General features: G+C 36.4%; 2 protein-coding genes across 2 annotated transcripts; both read left to right on the forward strand.

Annotated features, from left to right (window-relative positions):
• Window positions 1-1,809: 1,809 nt before the first annotated feature.
• Window positions 1,810-6,804, forward strand: LOC103981969 (purple acid phosphatase 2). The gene is made up of 8 exons (XM_009398750.3): window positions 1,810-2,235; window positions 2,559-2,759; window positions 2,915-3,026; window positions 4,210-4,436; window positions 5,314-5,452; window positions 5,735-5,955; window positions 6,210-6,331; window positions 6,430-6,804. Exons 1-8 carry the CDS (start codon window positions 2,047-2,049, stop codon window positions 6,620-6,622), a joined length of 1,404 nt encoding a protein of 467 aa, XP_009397025.2. The 5' UTR covers window positions 1,810-2,046; the 3' UTR covers window positions 6,623-6,804.
• A 5,562-nt stretch (window positions 6,805-12,366) lies between these two features.
• On the forward strand, window positions 12,367-19,267 carry LOC103981968 (low-temperature-induced cysteine proteinase). Its single transcript, XM_009398749.3, has 6 exons — window positions 12,367-12,864; window positions 17,329-17,564; window positions 17,653-17,793; window positions 17,886-18,317; window positions 18,625-18,734; window positions 18,819-19,267. The coding sequence occupies exons 1-5, from the start codon at window positions 12,450-12,452 to the stop codon at window positions 18,721-18,723; spliced, it is 1,323 nt and encodes a 440-aa protein (XP_009397024.2). The 5' UTR covers window positions 12,367-12,449; the 3' UTR covers window positions 18,724-18,734; window positions 18,819-19,267.
• The last annotated feature ends 1,419 nt before the right edge of the window (window positions 19,268-20,686 follow it).

The following is a 20,686-nucleotide window of genomic DNA, read 5'->3' on the forward strand; positions in this document are numbered from 1 at the left end:
GCCTTCTACCGATACATCGATCAATCCTCCGGCTCGATGTCCAATCTTCTGACATATTCCACTCTGGCCCAACATAGTTCTTCTTGCCTTAATTGTCTCTCCCTAATCGAAGCTTCTTGTATCACTCAAAATGCAGATCAGATAAACACTATCAATTGGTTTCATCATTAAAATCTGAGATTCAACATCAGCATCGTTTGAACCTTTGATATATCATCCGATTCTTCCGGCCCGATGCCCGTTCTTTGACTCCGACCTAACATTCAATTCTTCTTTAATTGTTTTGCCTTTTCATTATCATAGTTAGTCCTATATCACTTTTCTTAACACATGGATTAGATCAATAATTCATCAATTGAGAAAATTGAGATTCAACACGAGTTTACACTTACAGCCCACCTGTAGCTGCTTGGGGTGATGGTTTGGCTTGTCCTATCTTACTTGATTTATCATGATGCTTCATCATGGCGAGATTGTGAAACTTCTTCACTATTTTCTAGAATTGCTAACCGGATCTGAGACCACAATGTCATAGATTTAGCTAAAATTACCTAAGTCGTGAAGCATCCTTATGGCAAAGTTATAGACTTAGCTAGAGTTACCTAAGTCGTGAAGCACTATTGCATTAATGAACTTAGTTGGGATTGCCTAAGTCATTTGTTATACATCCGCAAAGGGTCAACCTATTTGCAATCTCACACAGGTCTTATATGACTTATAAAAAGAGTAAGTTGATTAGTTCGAAAGTGAGTGGTAGACAAGTTTTGATGTCTTATGAAGAGGGCAGCTTTATAAGTGATTCAATAAACACTTTATGTGCAAGAGAGAAAAGAGAGGAAGAAGATGTGATGACAAGTTCTTGTCAACTTAACATGCAAACTTATGTAAACCAATCAACACCTAGCATTACCTCGAAGCCCTATTCATCCCTATGCCATCCTGGGGGTTCTAGGGGTTTGAGTTGGCTGACGTCTTACACCGCACAATGGTTTGTAGAAAACATATCGTAGCATGAAAAAACGAAGCCATTTTAGAGTAGTTTTTCTTGACATGGTGAGCAATTGCACTATAGAACTATTTTTACTTATATTTTTCAAGCAAAAAACACATAAAATCATGACAAAATATGCTGCCAAGAATATATACAAGCATGCAAAAGTGACGAATGATTCATTGAGCGAATGTGTTATGGGTGCATGACGATCGTTTATGATAGCTCAGTAACTGCGTCAGCATCGATACAATTGTCGAGTGACATCGCCCTTTCCTACATCATTATTAGCACCAATGTAGATGTAGAGTGACGACAATCTGCATCATCTTCTTCCTCTTCTTTTGCTTCACCTCTCATCATCTTTCTCTCTTCATCCACAATAGCCATTTACGGTCCCAACAACATTATCGTATGTTCGAAAATATAATTAGAATATTATATTTATTTTTTTTATCGTTTATGTATTTTGATCGATAAAACAGACGACATTAAGATATATGATCTTAAAAATTATAAAAATTTTAATATAAATTTTTAAAATCTAAAAATTGAGATACTAAATATGTCTATCTACATGAATAATCTATAATCACCCCTATTTTAACTGTGACACAAATCACTCTAAAAGAGTTTAGTATGGTCTCTGAAGTAAAAAAAAATATTTTTTAATATTATAATTGTAAATATGATATTTTCATACTTGTGAGAAAAATAGTCAACAGTGAGGATATGTCACACCTTATCATCGTCATCATGATGTTCATCTTACTCGACGACCGATCGCAGTTTGTCCCTTCTCGGTTCCGTCCGCAATCCTCGGTCGATGGATTTCCAAGTTAATATATTTTACTTGGCATCGATCCCATCCAATTCGATACCCCTCCGCCCGCACATACCTGGGCATATTCCCCTCTCCTCTCGCTTTCTGTCGTCTGCAGCTTAATCAGAGGAGTGTGCCACTGCGAAGGCCAAAAACAGAGCCGAAACAGAGCGTTCTGCGGGGAGGAGACAGTAAAGAAACCAAGAATACGGGAGAGAGAGAGAGAGATCAGATGGGGAGCTGGTGGCGGGGAGCTCCTTGCCATCTTGAGCTTCTTTTGGCCGTGGTTTTGGTGGGAGTCGTGAACCGGAGCGACGGAGGAGTCACCAGTGGGTTTGTCAGAAAGGTGGAGAAGACCATCGACATGCCGCTCGACAGTGATATCTTCCGCGTTCCTCCGGGTTATAACGCGCCCCAGCAGGTGTCTTCTAAGCTTCTATTCCGTTAAATTAGTCTCCTTTTTGTGTTCCTAACGAGTTCTTCTGTGCCTTGTTCTCAGTTTCATCTGTTCTCAACGAGCTTCTTTACACTGGTTGTTGAACCGTGAACGTTCTCTGGATTATCATCTGTTCTATTCATTTATTTATATGCTTCTTGTTGTTCTACTGCTCTTGTTTTTTGTATGATCTTTTGCCTTGTCTGGTGATGTTCCATGTCTTCTCTCACTGTTCTTCCTGTGACTATTTCCAGTATTTCATTGCTATCGAAGTTTTAGAGAAAAAAAATCTTTTCCTGTTCTTGAAGGTACATATAACCCAAGGTAATCTTGATGGCTCTGCCATGATCATCTCATGGGTGACCGAGGACGAACCTGGCTCCAGCGAGGTGCTTTACGGGACTGACGAGGATAAGCTCGAGCTGTCTGCTGAAGGCAAATATACTCGATACAAGTTTTACAACTACACCTCCGGCTACATCCATCATTGCACTATCAGGCATTTGAAGGTCATCGGAAGCAATATCTTTTGCTGCTATTTTGTGAATCTGTATGTTTATGTTGCAGTTGCTTGCGTCAATGCCTCTTGCTCATATCCTTTGGTGATATCCATTATATGCAAAGCTTAGTATTTGGAGTAACATCAAAACGTGTTTCTTTGCAGTATGACACTGAATACTACTATGCTGTGGGGATTGGGCACACAGTTAGAAAGTTCTGGTTCACAACCCCACCTGCAGTTGGTCCAGATGTTCCTTACACCTTTGGCCTTATAGGTAATTTTGCTGATACTATCTAGATTCATGTAGGACTACACATCTAATATTCATGTGAGATCTTTCTGTTTATGATTCTTATCATCTTGACTTCATAATTTTTTTTGTTATGTGAATCACTGTAATATGTTTCCAGGAAGATTGGCATTACTGATGCCAATGGAACATTCATCCTTTCTGTAATTTTTGCTTGCAAATGTACAGAAACTTCAAGTGTTCAGACAACAATACTGATAAATGCTAGGGGAGCTTCTGACCTTTGATTTCACTTGTGTTCTGCTTTACTATCATGTCTGAGCATTGGAAACTTTGTCCATACATAGAGAACTGCCTTCTTTTGATCCATTGTTTATGATATGTATTGCAATCAGGATTTTCAATCTGAAAATTATTTAGCAGAGAAAGATGGTACAGATTGGGGTCTGCTTGGTTAAACTTTGTTGATTTGTTATCCACTGTTGTTCATCTGATGTCATTTTACCGCTCACCACCTGTTTGAATAAAGTGCGGCAATAGTTGTAGCAGGTGGTCTTTGTTCCAAATTCATACATCTTGATGACATAGGCCATTTCAAGAAACCATGTATCAGTTTTCATTCTTCATCTGACATAATAGATTGAAATATTTTAAGATATAAAGAAATTTCCACACGCTGTAGCCATTTGGTTTTTGCATGGGTTCATATGAGTTGGGGTTTATTTCATGTTTTTTCATCCAGATTCATGACCTGTTAACTTGATAACATTCATCTCTAAGTAGAAATAAAAACTACATGTGTTGCAACTATTGATCATTTTTATTCCCATTTGTTGTCAGTTTCATTTTCTTCTAATGTTCTCTCCACATTTAACCTACCTTACATACCATATGATACCACCTTGTATCCTCTTTGAGCTAGGTATATTAAGCCCTTAATAGCTATTTACTAGTCAATCCTTACAAAGTAGAAGCTACATTGACATAATTATATGTGGTTATCTGCAATTCTTTTCTGTAGGCCTCAGTTTTATTAACGTTTGATTCTCTCCTTGTAAGTTCAGTCAGTCCAATCTAGGTGTGAGAAAAACCTTCATTTTCTATGTCTAAGTTTTTGTTTTTTTTTAATAGTTAATATCTGATAGAATATTTCCTAAGAATTCATGCCTACTATTACTTTTTTTATATATTTTTGCATGAATTTCAGGTGATCTTGGACAGAGTTATGACTCAAATGTCACACTGACTCATTATGAATCAAATCCAAAAGCACAAACAGTGTTATTTTTAGGTGACCTTTCTTATGCTGATAACTACCCAAATCATGACAATGTCAGATGGGATACATGGGGCAGGTTTATTGAGAGAAGCACTGCATATCAACCTTGGATTTGGACTGCAGGAAATCATGAGATTGACTTTGCTCCAAACCTTGTAAGTAGGACAATGAAATGCAAGTCTAGGTTTCTTATTGTTCTTGATCGTTGATCATTTTATCATATTGCTTATCATTTTATTATACTTTTTCTATACTCACTATTATACTCATGATACTTCTAGTCCATTTTATGGAAGAATGAACATTTCTGCTGCTTTGTGATCACATTATCTTCGCGCTGGTGACAAACAAATCTGCTTTAGAATCTGAAGCATCAGAAAAGAAGTTAATATATCTAGAAGTTTGGGTACTTTCATTTTGAAGATAACATGAAAAGGAACAAAAGATTATTGTCAGATCATTGCACCTTTCACAGAGATGCACACTCAAACCAAAAATTCACAGTGTAGAGAAAAGAAAAGAAAATTATTGGGATATGGACAAAAAAGCATACTTTGTAAGGTCAAAAGCATGATGTTCTCAACTGAAGGCATTAAAATTTCAAAATTTTGAAAATTTAAAATAAGCCGAAACCGTGTAATTGAGAGTTCCATACAACAAAATGCTTTGGACAATTTTTGGAGAACTTATAATAATTACATAGTCCCAACCTAAATAACAGTAAAAGATCCATATAGTCGACCCCAAACACTTGAGATATTATGACTTTGTTGTGTTATAATTTCAAAAAATTCACTTATAAATATATCAAACCAAGATAGTATATTAGACAGAAAGAAGCTCCAAACAACAGCATCAGCATAAATTACATGGCTGATGAATATATTAAGGAAATTAGAGCTGAGAATTAACTGATCTTTTGTTTTCTAAATCCATTTTTGGTTGGTTAGAATTTGAGAAGTCTAACAAGCTTGACCTGTTGTCTGTCTGAGAGAATATGGACAGCTGAAATGTTTATAACATTTTTTGCAGGGTGAAACTGTACCATTTAAGCCATACAGACACAGATATCATGTTCCCTACAGATCTTCCAGCAGCAGCTCTCCATTTTGGTACTCTATCAAGCGAGCATCGGCATACATAATTGTCCTGGCATCATATTCAGCATATGGTACTGCCATGTTATGCTTTATGTGAATTTTGACTTTCGAACATAGTCATGTCTTGCATGAGAAGCTATATAATTTTCGTGTTTAATTTGATTTAACAAAAATAATTATTCTCTTTAGTTGCATCAATTCTCTTAGCCTGTTTCATCAAGATTAATTTTGAACTTTTAAGAACTGCTAATTAAAATCTTATAAACAGTAACTATAAATTTGCAGTTCTTTTGGATTTTCCTACTTCTATACAAATCTTTTTGATGTTCAATGGCCTCTTCTTCATTTGGCAGGTAAGTACACTCCTCAGTACAAGTGGCTCGAAGCAGAGCTACCCAAAGTTAATAGAAGTGAGACACCATGGTTGATTGTTCTAATGCATGCACCATGGTACAACAGCTACAACTATCACTACATGGAAGGTGAATCCATGAGAGTGATGTATGAGCCATGGTTTGTAAAATACAAAGTCGATGTTGTATTTGCTGGCCATGTTCACGCCTACGAACGCAGCGTAAGTGTCTCTCTCTGTGTACCCCTTTTTCCCCTACTTTCTTCAACCTTCCATAATGCCTGAAACTATATATGGTAGGAAAAATGAGATGCATAATATCAAGAGCTTCACCCAGATTACTTATTTGATGATCTTTTTTATTTCAAGTTGTATTTGCTTCAAATCCTCTTGCAGTGGGGAATGAATTCTCTTTGTTATGTGACTGAGTGCCCTGTGCAGACAATCTGATGATGTAAACGTTTGTGGTCTTGCAGTATAGAGTATCAAATATTGCTTATGACATAGTGAATGGAAAATGTGAGCCAGTGCCGGATGAATCAGCTCCTGTATACATCACCGTTGGTGATGGAGGAAATCTTGAAGGACTTGCTACCAAGTATGACTCCACATGAGATACAAACTTTGTACATGTCTCAATATGAGAGAACTCTCTTCTCTTCTTGACCTGTATCTTTCTTTTCATATGCACTGCAGCATGACAGAGCCACAGCCCAGTTACTCAGCTTTCAGAGAATCCAGCTTTGGGCATGCAGTGTTTGAGATCAAGAATCAAACCCATGCCTACTATACCTGGCACAGAAATCAGGATGGCAATGCAGTGGCTGCTGACTCTCTGTGGTTCTACAACAGCTACTGGAAGACTGCAAATGAGGCTTCAGCTATGTAGTGATTGAACATTGATGGCAGTTCAAAGGCATGAATGTTGTACTCGCTCCCAACCTTGGGTTATGTAATGAAATGCTTCTCCATGTACCAATTGGCAAAGTCATTGCTGATTGACATTTGTGGTGTGATATGGACAATCTTATTGGTTTCAAATTAGTTTATGTGATATTGATCATTGTGTTATCTTCTTTCCTAGATTTGACACTGTAGGCTGAAATGAACCCATATCATCAAACAATTTGAGCAGTTTTTACAGCAGCCAATCCATAACATCAAACAAATTGTATTATCCCAAATAGCAGTGTTCTTTTAGAGAATATTTTTTTCTAATATGAGTTATTATTTATTTTGGCAATTATCTGATACATGGAACACCTCAATTTAGTCCTGGATTGGAAATTAGTTAATGAACATATTTATGTATGTGATTAACTTAGATTGAAGCACTTTGATTCAACGAGGGTAATTGATCTAATTGGCTTGATAGAAATGAAGTCAGATTCCCAAATTCCTTAGTATTTATGTTCATTGACTTCATGAATGAAGCTAATCATCCATATCCACTTACAATGTGATGACACTATTATTGCTCCTGATCTCCCTACAGGTATCGGTCTTATTTCTACCTCATCCTCCGATGCCACTCTTGCTGCTGGCTGCCAGCCGTGTAGGGCGCACAACTCAGCTATGGCTGAGGCGCTGGTCGGAGAGCTCCGAAACATGCCACTACCTTCGGTCGGGACAATATGCGGGTCCAAACTGATGCACAATCCATCATTCACTTCATCGAAGGCACCCATCTCTGTTGTCAGATGGCTCTTGAACACTCTCAACTCTTGTTCCATTAGCTTCATTCCAAGAACACTTACTGCATGAGCACGCTGGATGATCTGGGCTATTCGCACAATCCTCTTGCAAAGTTTCTTTGATTTAAATGACAGTTATCTTTACTTCGAATAAATAAGATCAGTTCTAATTTTAATCCCTAACCATCACCATCTCTAGAGTCATGAAGAGAGAGAGAGAGAGAGGTCATGTATCGTCAATAATGCTTGTGGTCCTTTAATATAATATGATGACTGAAATGAAATGATTGAAAATTGCATGAAATCCCAAAAAGTCTATTAAATCAAAATTCCAAGGGCATTTCATTTATTATCAAAGACATAACATCAAGTTCTAAAATCTAAATTAGTCGATGTCCACATTAGTTTATTTGAATTAAATAAATAAATAAAAACCTAAAATATTTTTTTATATTTTAGTCATAAACAACAACAACAATAAGTGTTTAACTCTTTCCGACATAAATATGAAATCTCTATAATCTTTACTCACTTTAGAATATTGATGGACGGCTTTTTTCAATCTACTATTAAAATAGTATACTCTAATAGATGAAGTGAATACCAAGCCTTAAAAACCTACCTTTCATCCAATGATATATAATATCTCAAGTTACCACCACACACTCATCAACTAGTTCGCTTTGTTAAATAAAAATATCGAGATATATAGTTGAAACTTATTTTACTATTTTATACCAAGCCTTTATGCTATAGCAACCTTTCAAATTACAATCTACCTCATTAATCGTATCTTATAACATTAGTCATCATTTGAAAAACTATTTTACAAAATCCCAAACTTACAAAAACTTAAAGCATTTGGTTGTTTATGTTATTTCTAGCTATGTCTATATGCTTTACACAAGTTAACACTAAGATCCAAGTTAACACTAAATACTCATACTCTTTTGAATATAATACTTTTCGATATTATGATTCTCAACTCAAAAAATCTTTATATAATGTCATATTACTTTTTCGTTTCAAAACCATGAGTAATCAATAATGCAAGCCACACCAACAACTATACTATAGGTCATTAGATTTATATGAATATACATCAGACCCTCTCAAACAAACCTCTTACTATGCCAACCAATACTTCTTCTCAAGACATACACTCCCTTATTACCCGAGTTCAGCAACACCTCACCCCCTCTTTAACTTCTCCACCTACTCACCTTGCAATGCCCAATGAAACAATACCCTTGGCACTACAATTGATGTCTTTATCTTTTCTTGGGCCAAGTGATACCGAAGTGCATCAACTTAATCATATACGTATCAATGACTCTCCACAAATTCTTATACCTACAATACATACCATCGCACTTGGACATCACATGATAACACGCTCCAAAAATGATATTTTCAAATAATACCAAATCCTTAACTTCTATACAATTACAAACTCTCCAATTGAATCTATTGAACTCACAGTTATCACTCAAGCCTAAAAATCTCCATACTAGGACAAAGTCAGGACAAAGTCATATGTGAAGAATATAATGCTCTACTCCATAATGCCACATGGACTATTGTATCATTTCATCATATACAAAATATCATTAGGTGTAAATAGATCTTTTGAATTAAGTAGAACCCAAATGGATCCATTGATAGATACAAAGCATATCCAGTGGCCAAAGGATTTCACTAACAATCAGATGTTGGCTTCACAAAAGATATTCAGTCTAGTTGTTAAACTGATAACAATCTGACTTATTTTAAGTTTGGCTATCACAAAAGCTAGCATATACGATAATTAGATGTTAATAATGCTTTCTTACGGGGGATCCTAACTAAAAATATCTTTATGCAATAACTTTCTAACTTCATCCATCATCAATATCCAAGCTATATTTATAAACTACAAAAAATTATGGACTTCATCAAGCTCCAATAGCCTAATTATACTAAACTTAGCTCATTTTTTGTATTAACTGGTTTCATCAACTTTAAGTCTGACACCTCATTATTTAAAGTATATGTGGATGATATTATTATTATAAGTAATAATCCTATGGAGATCAAGGAATTCCTTAAACAGTTGACAAATCGATTTTTCATCAAGTATCTAGGAACCTTAAGCTATCTTTAGGAATGAAAGCAATATTCATATCTTTTGAACTTTTCCTATCTAAAAAAAGTATATTCAAGATCTACTATCAAAGATTAATATGTAGAATGTTAAAGAAATTACAACTCCACTCTTTATTACTGAATCACTCAAATTATATAATGACAGTCCTACTATGGATTCTACACAGTATCAATAAGTATTTGGCTCTTTATAGTACTTATCCCCATATATTTAGATATCTTATTTGCAGTCAATAAATTATCATAATTCATGCATTGACCCTCTACTACATATTGATATATAGTAAAATGAGTTTTGTGATATTTAAAATGGACTCTCAATTATGGACTTCTTTTTCGTAAATACTCATCACTCATCTTTTATCTCGATGCATTCGTCGATGCTGATTGGGCAAGCAATATTGATAATCGAATATCTATGTCAGCTTATATTATTTTCGTTGGAGCAAATCCAACTAGTTAAAGTTCTAAAAAATAAAAAACTATTATAAGAAGTTGAATATCGAGCCATTGCTATCACTACTGTAGAATTTAATTGGGTTGCCAATCTACTATAGGAATTCGGCATCAATTCCAAATTCACTCATACAATATACTATGATAATATCAGTGCCACCTACCTATGTGACAATCTAGTATTGTACTTACGTATGAAACATATTGTCATCGATTTTCACTTCGTTAGAGATTAAATTATCATATATCAATTATGTATTTCTTATATGTATACTATTAATTAACTAGTAGACTTTTTTACAAAGCACTCGCTCATAAAATATTCTAATTATATCAGTCCAAGATTGATATTTTTAATAAAAGCTTAATCTTACGGGGCAAGATCATCTCAAAATATCATATTTGAATAACCGATTTGATGATAGAGACAATCTCATATTTGAATAATTAATTTAATTATAAGATTTGAGTGATTGATTGAGAAAAATCTCTCCTTGAAACTTGTATAAATACTCTCGTCACTGCGATGAATAAAGATCAATTGTAATCTATTTCTCAATTCACTACCATGTTCATGCCTTTGAACGCAGCGTCAGTGTCATTCTGCATGCATTTGGTTCTATTGATACATCTGTTTCAGGCAGCGTCCTCCGAAGGATGAACTATAAAGATGTAGAGTTGAAGACACTCTTACTAGTACACAATTCAGTTGACCTTCAATTGGGGACTCATTCGTTTTGTTGTGTGAAATCCAACATTTGTTTTTCGTAAGGAGCTTTCTCATGATGTGAATGTTCCTTACAATATAGTGAATGGAAACTGTGAGCCTGTGCCAGATACATCAGCTCCTGTTGTGTACATCACTCACTATTGGTGATGGAGGAAATCTTGAAGGGCTTGCAACCAAGCATGACTCCACATGAAATGCTGCAGCATTTGTGCTTGATAATGCTCAATTATGTGACAAATGCAAGAAAACTTTCTTTTCTCGATGACCAAATTCTTCTTTTTTTGCTTTTGGCATGTGCAATGCAGCATGACAGAGCCACAGCCCAGTTGCTCAGCTTTCAGAGAATCCAGCTTCTATACCTCGCACAGAAACGATGATGGAAATGCCGTGGCTGCTGATTCTACAGCGACCACTGGAAGACTGCAAATGAGATTTCAGCCATGTAATGGCTGTTCATGGACCACAAACTTCAAGGAATAAATGCTATTATGTGTACAGCAGCTACTAGAAGACTGCAAAAGAGATCTCAGCTATGTACTGGCTGATCATGGATTACAAGCATCAAGGAGTAAATGCTGTATACCTATCGCTACTCTCCCAACTTTGGATTATGTATGTAATGAAATAGTTTTATATATTGCGGTGTGAGCTGTGAATTAGCTTATGTGGTGCAATTATAGGTTGGCATATGAGGCAGTTGTGTCTTTCTTTATCAGCTCTAGGTTAAGAAATATTTTATTGAAGAGTAGATCAGATTGAACTCACTCCCATCTTAGGTAGACCCATTAGCACTAAACTGTGATGTTAAGATGGCTCCATTCCTAAGAGCAGTGCACTTTCCAAAATTCTTTCTCACAATTATGATTCTTATAAGAGGTATTAATTATCATGGAAATTATCTCTGTTCTTTATTCTTGTTTGTAATTCTTATAAGCCATAATATCCCAACTATTAGGGTTTACAATATGGACTTTTTTTCTCACCATTAAGCTTCTGTTTTTTTCAATGGCTTGTTTAGCCATTGAAAGGTGTAATTAAATTATCAATTATGATAAGATGAAATAGAAAATTTACAAGTAGAAAGCCTTGAAAAGGACAGAGTTTGATTAGAAAAAAGAACATAATTGCCTAAAAGACACCAATTTTGAGAATTGGGAATATAATGAAGCTGAAATAATACAACACCACCATCAATCTAAATCTGGACGAGACAAGAAGAAGGATTTCATTAGGTGACAGCCAAAGAACTGTCTCGAAATGTTATGCCCATGGGATGTTAATCTTGAAGCTAAATATCAGATAAAAATTAAACATCTTCTCAAGATAAAGGAGGAGAAAGATACAAATTGTTAACAGGAAGTATTAGATGCATAGAAGATTAAGATTGAGGAGTTCATATCAATGTTTGGTTTGCTTAATGATGTTAACGTCGAACGGTTGAGATGATCATGATCGTTGCTGTTACCTTATCAAGTATTGGCGAAATAACTGGGCCCCACAGAAACACCTTATTTTGCAACCAATAACCGTGGAGATAGTGAGACGCGTAAGAGGGAAATGGGTAAAATGGGAACTTTCGAAGAAGACCACCGATTCTTCGACGCGTGCGCCGAGACCAGCGGTCGGGGGCCGCCGCCGTTGCCCGATAAAATCCAACAGCTGCCGCGATCGACCGGTCTCTTCCTCCTCTCATGGACTTCCCCCGGTCCCTTCAGCTCTCGACGACACTCATCGTCCTCCTCTTTCTCCGCTTTTCTTCCCTTTCCTTCTCCTACTCCGACCTCTTCGAGTCCTGGATCAGGGAGCAAGGCAAGCGCTACGCCTCCGAGGAGGAGAAGCTTGCCCGGTTCCATGTCTTCGAGGACAACCTCGCCTTCGTCGACGCGCACAACGCTGCCGCCAACTCTTCCTACGAAATTGCCCTCAACGCCTTCGCTGACCTGCTGCCCCACGAGTTCAGGGCCACCCGGCTAGGTCTCAGCGCCGGCCTCGCTGTGCCGCGGGCCAATCGTACGGCGTTCCAGGGATCCTATGGCGCCGTTCCATCCTCGGTCGATTGGAGCAAGGAAGGGGCCGTTACCTCGGTCAAAGATCAGGGGAGCTGCGGTATGAATCTGGGCTGTTGCTTTTCCTCTTCCATTTCGATATAAAGCTTTTATTTCTTTGATCGCTTTTGGGTGTTTCATTCGTTGGCTTATCTTGTATGCCTTCATGAGAGGCAAAAAAATCTCTGCTTTTGATGTTATTGAGATATATCTTGCAGAGTCGAAAAGGCTTACTAAAAGAGAGGAGAATTAGTGTCTTATGTGAGTTGGACGCAACGAGGCACTGCTCTAAAAGCAGACTTGCCTCCTAATTGTACAGGGTCGGTGGCAAGTGTTTTCCAATATATTGCCATTATCACGGCATACTAGTGACCTTGTGACAATTCTCTGCCCAAATCAAAGAAACGTCTAATTCTGTGCTTGAAAATTAAGGGAGATAACGTTTGAGATTGAGAGGGGAAGAGGAAGATATTCGGAACAGAGAGAGCTTGGTGGTAGCCAAGAGTTCCTTTGACTCTATCTATTGAAGTCCAATAGTTGAACCTTTTTGGTTCCCAATTGCCAAGTTGTTGAACTAGCTTGGGCAAGTGTCAAAGCTGCCAAAAGGTTTGATCAGGCTTCAATTGCAAATTACGGATAGTCCAGCAGCACCTGGCGAGAATCCACTGAGATGCCTCATAAACCATTCCATCTGGACAAGCCAAGCTCATATCCAGTCCTGTCAAAATTTGCTTTAATCAGGCAGGTGAGAAATGCAATGTCAACAAAATAATTCTATGTGGAACTAGGGGAAATAAGGGATGTTTTGAACCTTTTACAGTCCCCTCACAAAAGACTAAAAGATAAAAAATTTGAAGCAGTATAAATATAGTAAATCACATAAAGAAGGTTCAAATAAGTTGGGACTTATGACTTTGTTGTTGTTGTAGTATACCTTTTGGTTGGAACCTGGTGGGTTAGGCCTTCCAATGGTTTCTAGTCAGATTGCTATCAGTCACTAAGGTAATAAAGGTTGTTCATTTAGTCCACGAGTTGGGTTGAATGACGATGTGTACCAGAATTGACGAAATGATATTCTAATAAGTTGTTATCAAAGGTGTTTAAAAAGAATAGAAAAACAAAAGACAAGATGTGGACAATCTAAATTATGTTTATAAGAGGAAATAAGGAAATCGTCAGATCGTTATCATCAAACAAGAGATATTGCTTTATGCCCTCAATTTTCCATCTGATTATATATGCAACTTACTAACTTATAGGTTAATTTTGGGTTAAGGTAACTGAATATGAATTATTCACATATCGTAAGGCATCATGTCAAAATATTCATTGTTATGATGTTAGTCACATAGAATGCAGTTTATGTAATTATTACAAAATGGATGAGTTCAAATTCCATATTGACAGTCTCAAAAGGTTCCCACACTGGTGAGTTCCCAAATGGTATATATGATGGATGACTCACGATTTTTCATCAAATTCATTAAAAGGTAAACTATCTAATTATTACAAAATGAGCACTGGCATCATAGAAGATAATCACTCTAATGTTACTGTGGCACCATTTCAATCCATGGAGTCTCCTACTTTGTTTGTCCAATCTAAGGTTTTGTTTCCAATTTAGATTTGTTCCTAATGAGATCTGCAATAACTTATGTTTCACAGGATTTCCGAGAATTTTATTTATGTTCATGTACTTGCTTGCTAACCAACAAAGTATTTGATCTTGTACTTTGTCATAAATTCACATGCTCTCTAAAAGTTTGTAGACTATTTCTGTATTTCCTATTCTAGAATGTTATATGATTCTTGAGACCTGTGTTATCTAGCAAAAGAAGTATTCAGAATGAGCCTAAAAATATTGATCATAATGGAAAGACATTAATGAAAGAACTGCTTTATTGGATGGTTGTCATCAGCCATCTTCTCCTGTTTTATCATCTTCTTGGTTCTTGCTATATCTCATTATCGTTCTAAATATTTGCTTTCACTTTTAACCCATTTTGCCCTTTTTTTGTTACCTTAATATGTCCCTACTGCACATAAATAAATATGAAAAATGGATTAGGAGTTAGGACAGCTCCTTCAACTCACTCTCCTGCATTTCTTTCTTTTCTGACAGTCACTTCCTCCTGCTTTATCAGCATCCAAGGAACAATAGAATTGGATCTGAATTCCAGCAGGAAAGCATCTTGAACCTTTTATAATAGAAGAGGTCCTTGCCAGGTTTTAAGTGATCATATACCAAACTTGTCCAAGAACTAGATACGTCGGTATAACTTAAGTTGATTTATCGAGGATTTCATTTCTGATGCACACTACCTCAGTCTAGTGTCAGCGATTATGGTATGTATACTCTGGTGTACCTTTGGGTAAGAATATCAAAGATATGTCTCTTACATTGATATATTTTGGTGCATCAATGTGCTACATACTAGTATGGGAATGGACCAGTAATTATTGGTTGATACAGATCAAAGTGAGTCCATGGGATTTAAGTCTTATTAGGTATTGGAACCATTGTAACCTCATGTAGTATCAGTAACCTTGGCTTGCGTTTGTGTGCTTCATTCGTTAGTGCTATATATCTTTGTAGAGGTGGGCTTAGTGTTCAGTCCTCCAGGAAGAAACTGCTTTTTAGAGCTTATGCAAGTGCATATTATGAACAGAAAATAATGCTTTCCCTTGAGCTTTTGGAGCAGATGTCAGAAATGCAGTTGGTAAGTCAAAATCCTTCAGATTAGTTTCACAACAATTTCTTCTTTTTTGTTAAAAAAGTGACTTATAGGGCATTTGTAATTTTTCAATATCTTCAAATTGTTCGTTGACATCTTCTTCGACAAAGTTGACTCATGCATTAGCTTGTTTATTCGGACACTTGTTCATGTGGTGTCCTACTTGTTTACATTTAAAGCAAGTAGAAGGGTGACTTGTGCGACTTGATTGCCCTCCACGGTTGGTAGGAGTTAGTTTGGATGCATTATTCATGATTCCGTTAGCTTTTGATCCACTAGCATTATAACAAGTAGAGCCAACTTTAGAACAGGAATGTAAAGGAACATTAAAATACCTCTTTGCTCCACTTCTAGCAATTTTTGCTTCAACTTTTAGTGCTAATTGATAAGCATCAGATAATCTCCATGGTCGTTGCATCTCCACTTCATCTCGAATCATAATTCGTTGGCCGCTGACATATCTTGCAACAAGTTGTTCTTCCATCTCTGAAGTGTCATTTTGGGCTATTAACTTGTCAAATTCTTCAGTGTAGTCGATGACGATTTTGCTACCTTGCTGAAGATTATTAAATTGTGAAAAGAGAGTTTGAACATAATTAGATAAAGAAAATTTTCACGGAGCCGAGATTTCATCTTTTCCCAAGATGAAATCTTCATCTACTCTTTCCAAAGGTGTATCTCTTTCACCTTGTCCCACCAGATTAAAGCATAACCTCGAAACCTTGTAGTAATTAATTTTACTTTTCGATCTTCGGGCATCTCCTTGTACTCAAAGAATTTCTCAATGGTACTAAGCCAATCAAGAAACTCTTCAGGTTAAAGTCGACCATAGAACTTAAACAATTCAATCTTGATGTTGCCATTTGCATGAAAAAAACCTTTCCATGGATGAGCCTCCTATAACTTCTTTGGATGCAAAGGGATTCATGTCTTCGAATCCATCACTTGCATAGCCATAGCTTGAGCCTCTAGAGCCATGGGTTTCTTAACGTTCAAGGCACATAGTAAGCTCTTCAACTTGTCTCCTTATTGCTTCAATGTTTGCATCCCTTTCATCTCTATCTGGTTGCATCATTTGTTTCGTCACATCGTCCTCTTCCCCTTCTAGTTGCCATAAGAAGGAAGTACTCTAAGAGCGTAGCAAGTCTCTGATACCAAATGATGAGAAACGAGATGAAGAGAGAATAAGAGGACGAGAAAAAGAAGTGAGATATGAGAGAACATAAGAGAACTCTCTCTTTTTCAAAAAGATAATTGTGAGCTAGTAGCTCAAAATACAAAAGCTTGATAAAATTTAAAAAACAAGAATGCTCCATTAATCTTCCTTCCTTCCTCTTTTATAGATCCCTTGTATATTGAATCCCTCAACCACCTAGTTAATGAGTCATAATTTACTAAAAGTCAAGTACAAGTTACTATACATATTAAATTCGTGGTGCATTATATCTTGGTGGTTTTGAATTTTAATAATTATCTCAAGATATGAATCATTTTCTTGAAATTTGATAGGGTTAGCTTGAAATTTATTGTCTTGGAACTTGGGAGCTTTCAATGCTCACTATACACTTGCATTATTGTTACTAAATTTGTCCTTGGTATCCAAAAATGAAGCTGACTGCTGGAACCATAAATTTTTCTTAGCCTAGTTATGGTTTCTGCATTGTAAATTGCTACTGTCTAAGTGGGCTTGAAGGTGTGACATGCACATGATACAAGAGACTAAATAAGTTTAAAAACACTTGAGTATTTTTTTAATGTTTTACTTACAGTGGAAGTGCTTATTTTTTCAGGTGATTGTTGGGCCTTTTCAGCCACTGGCGCAATAGAAGGAATAAATAAGATTGTAACTGGATCTTTGGTAAGTCTATCAGAGCAGGAGTTGTGTGATTGTGATCAGAGTTATAACAGTGGTTGCAATGGTGGTCTTATGGACTATGCTTTCAAGTGGGTGATTGAAAACCATGGACTTGATACAGAGGATGATTATCCATATCAAGCTAAACAAAGAACCTGTCTAAAGAACAAGGTAGTGACGAACACATAGTATTATTGTTGTCTACATATATTGCACTTTTGGCAATTCTTCTGTCAGCTGATATTCTTCATATATACAGCTGAAGCGTCGGGTTGTAACAATTGATGGCTACAAAGATGTGCCTGCAAATAATGAAAAGCTTTTACTGCAAGCTGTTGCACAGCAACCCGTGAGCGTTGGAATTTGTGGAAGTGAAAGAGCATTTCAGTTATACTCGAAGGTCTGCAACCTGCTTAAAGATGCTCATTTTCTTTACACAGGTTGTTATTGCTGAATTCTCATGGTTTAGTCATTCACCTCTTTCATTCACAGGGTATATTTACTGGACCTTGTTCAACTGCTTTGGATCATGCTGTCCTGATTGTAGGATATGGTTCGGACAACGGTGTAGATTATTGGATTGTGAAAAATTCATGGGGAAAGAACTGGGGAATGAATGGTTATATGCATATGCTTCGTAATAGTGGTGATTCACAGGGCGTGTGTGGGATTAACATGCTAGCTTCCTTCCCAACGAAGACTTCTCCAAATCCTCCACCACCACCAGCTCCAGGTCCCACTAAATGTAGCATTCTAACCTACTGTCCGGCAGAGAGCACGTGCTGTTGCAGCTGGCGTGTGTTGGGATTATGTCTTTCATGGAGTTGTTGTGACCTTGAGAATGCAGTTTGCTGTAAGGACAACCAATATTGCTGCCCATATGATTATCCCATCTGTGATACCAGTGGGAAACAATGCTTGAAGGTCTGACCTCTCTTTGACGCTTAAGCTAACATATTTTTCCCTTTTGTTGTTGCCTTTTCTACATTGGTGATAGCTAATATGGTAAAGTGTGATCATTTTTGTTTTCATTTTTCTTCTTTCTAAGTGCGTTCCAACTATACAAAACTTCCATTAATGATTTCTTCATATCCCTTTTGGGTACAAGTTGACCTTGAGTATCCTTTTATTCCAAAAAAAAGAAGTATTCATTTTCGTGTCATTGTAAATTTGGTTCCAGGTTTTGTTTTTTGGCTTGTCCTTACGCATTCTGCATAATTCGCTTTTGCAGGGAAATGGAAATTCCACTGTTACAAGAGGAACTGCAAGGAAAGAACCTTTTACAAAAGTTGGGTCTTGGAAGGATTTGCTCATGGCATGGGATCCATAAAGGATTTACCAGTAAGGAAATAATTTACCATATTTACATGCCATTTACTGTGGATCTCCTCATGCTAACTAGGGTGTTGTGTATATGCTTTTCAGATTCCCTACTCCGAAGCATGTGTTAGGTTGCCAGGATAATGTAAAGTGGGATCATTCATTTTCAGCCCCGCATGATGTGTTGATGTTTCATGATTGAACCTCAAATATCTGCCATATGTTCATAGTTATTGGTCAGTTGCAATTGCAGTGTGATGTTCTACTTATCTGCGTGTCATCGTCATTATAAACTATTATTTTGAGAGAACGCCTTTCTTGAGATGATACACAAAACTTATGGTACCTCTGGTAGATTTGTGTTGTACCAAAAACCGCTCTAACGGTGGAAATAAGTAGAGCACTAGATAGATCGGAGTACCTTTAGAGTAAGTCATTTTATTTAAGCAGAGAAGCTTCTGTCCTGTAATGTTTGAGAAAAAGATTGAGCATGTAAAATTTATCAATATTTGTCATTTGGAAATTCCGGGTGGTTCGGAGTGTTTTGTGTTGTATCGTATATTCTTTCTTGTGTCATAGATAATGAGCTTCATGGTGAGTATTACCTATGCATTCTGCTGCGTATAGCCGTTTACAATGAAAATTTTGATTTGATTTGATTTGATTTGAGAGCAGCAAAAGAAGAAGAAAAGATTTTGATTTTGTAAAATTTTGAATCGGAATGTAATCGATTTTAGGTGATTTCAACAACTGTTATTCAATTTCAATTGATTAAAAAATAAAAAAAGAAATTACTCTAACTTTCAAATCCAACTCATTAAACTTAAAATACTAACCAACACAATGCAATCTATTTTCATTTTCATTTTATTTTTATTTATATTTAATTGGTTTGGAATCATTGGTCTCGATTCAATTTTAATTTTTAGGAACCATAGAGCCTTTGGATTCAGTTTAGTTCGAAACCTGTTGACTCGATTATATATATATATATATATATATATATATATATATATATATGTGTGTGTATACTTAGGTAGGATAGCGCAAGGTGGACGGATTGTATAACATGACACGGGTTGTATAATCTTTCCACATAAGAGGAAGGACACTGTATGAAAATATTTGAAAATAAGAATACTTTACGAGAAATTCTCAAAACTTGAAGGTTTTTCATATATATATATATATATATATATATATATATATATATATATATATATATATATAAAGTAAAAGTCTACCAATACAATATAGTCATGCATGATAAGACATAAAAGCTCTAGAGTTAAAACATGACAATGAAGTCCTACATCAAATATATCAAACAAATTCAATTTTCTTTATTCCTTTATTTTCTTTCTTTTTCAGATCAAACTTGGAGTGATCCAGTGCATCCTCAAAGATTGTTGTCCTCTGGTCATTACTTTGATGCTTTGTCTCTCTATAATGCAAACATCATAATGGATGAATGAGATATAAATAATTACCATAACATTTAACTTCATGAGCTGAGATTGAGATAGCTTGGTTACAATTTCTCACAACAATGTTCGATCACCCAAGCTCTCAATCTTGATCCAAATTTTGTTCTTAAGATCGAGTCGAAATATATAGACTTCTTCATCGTTCCAATCGTACGAAGAGTTATAGAAGCACACTAATAATATCTCTCCGTAAGATTCAACTAAGCACGTATCATAATAATATATGTCAGATATATCCATAGGAGGTGGCACATCCATTTTCTTAATCCGTAGAGGAAGAACTTGAAAAGTCACTAGTCGGCATGGTTTTACATTGAGGAATCATGGGACAGCCTCCCTTATGGGCTGAAGGGGGAGGTTATTAGGCTGGCAGCCCACAGATTTAGTCCATAGTGGGCTTGGACAGTCCACAACCCATACCCCCTCTTAATCTAACCATAATTAATATTAGGAGGGGTGTGGTGGCTGCGTTTTAGAGGCAGAAAA

Source organism: Musa acuminata, chromosome BXJ3-4 (assembly GCF_036884655.1).
Source record: "Musa acuminata AAA Group cultivar baxijiao chromosome BXJ3-4, Cavendish_Baxijiao_AAA, whole genome shotgun sequence".
NCBI classification, from domain to species: domain Eukaryota; kingdom Viridiplantae; phylum Streptophyta; class Magnoliopsida; order Zingiberales; family Musaceae; genus Musa; species Musa acuminata.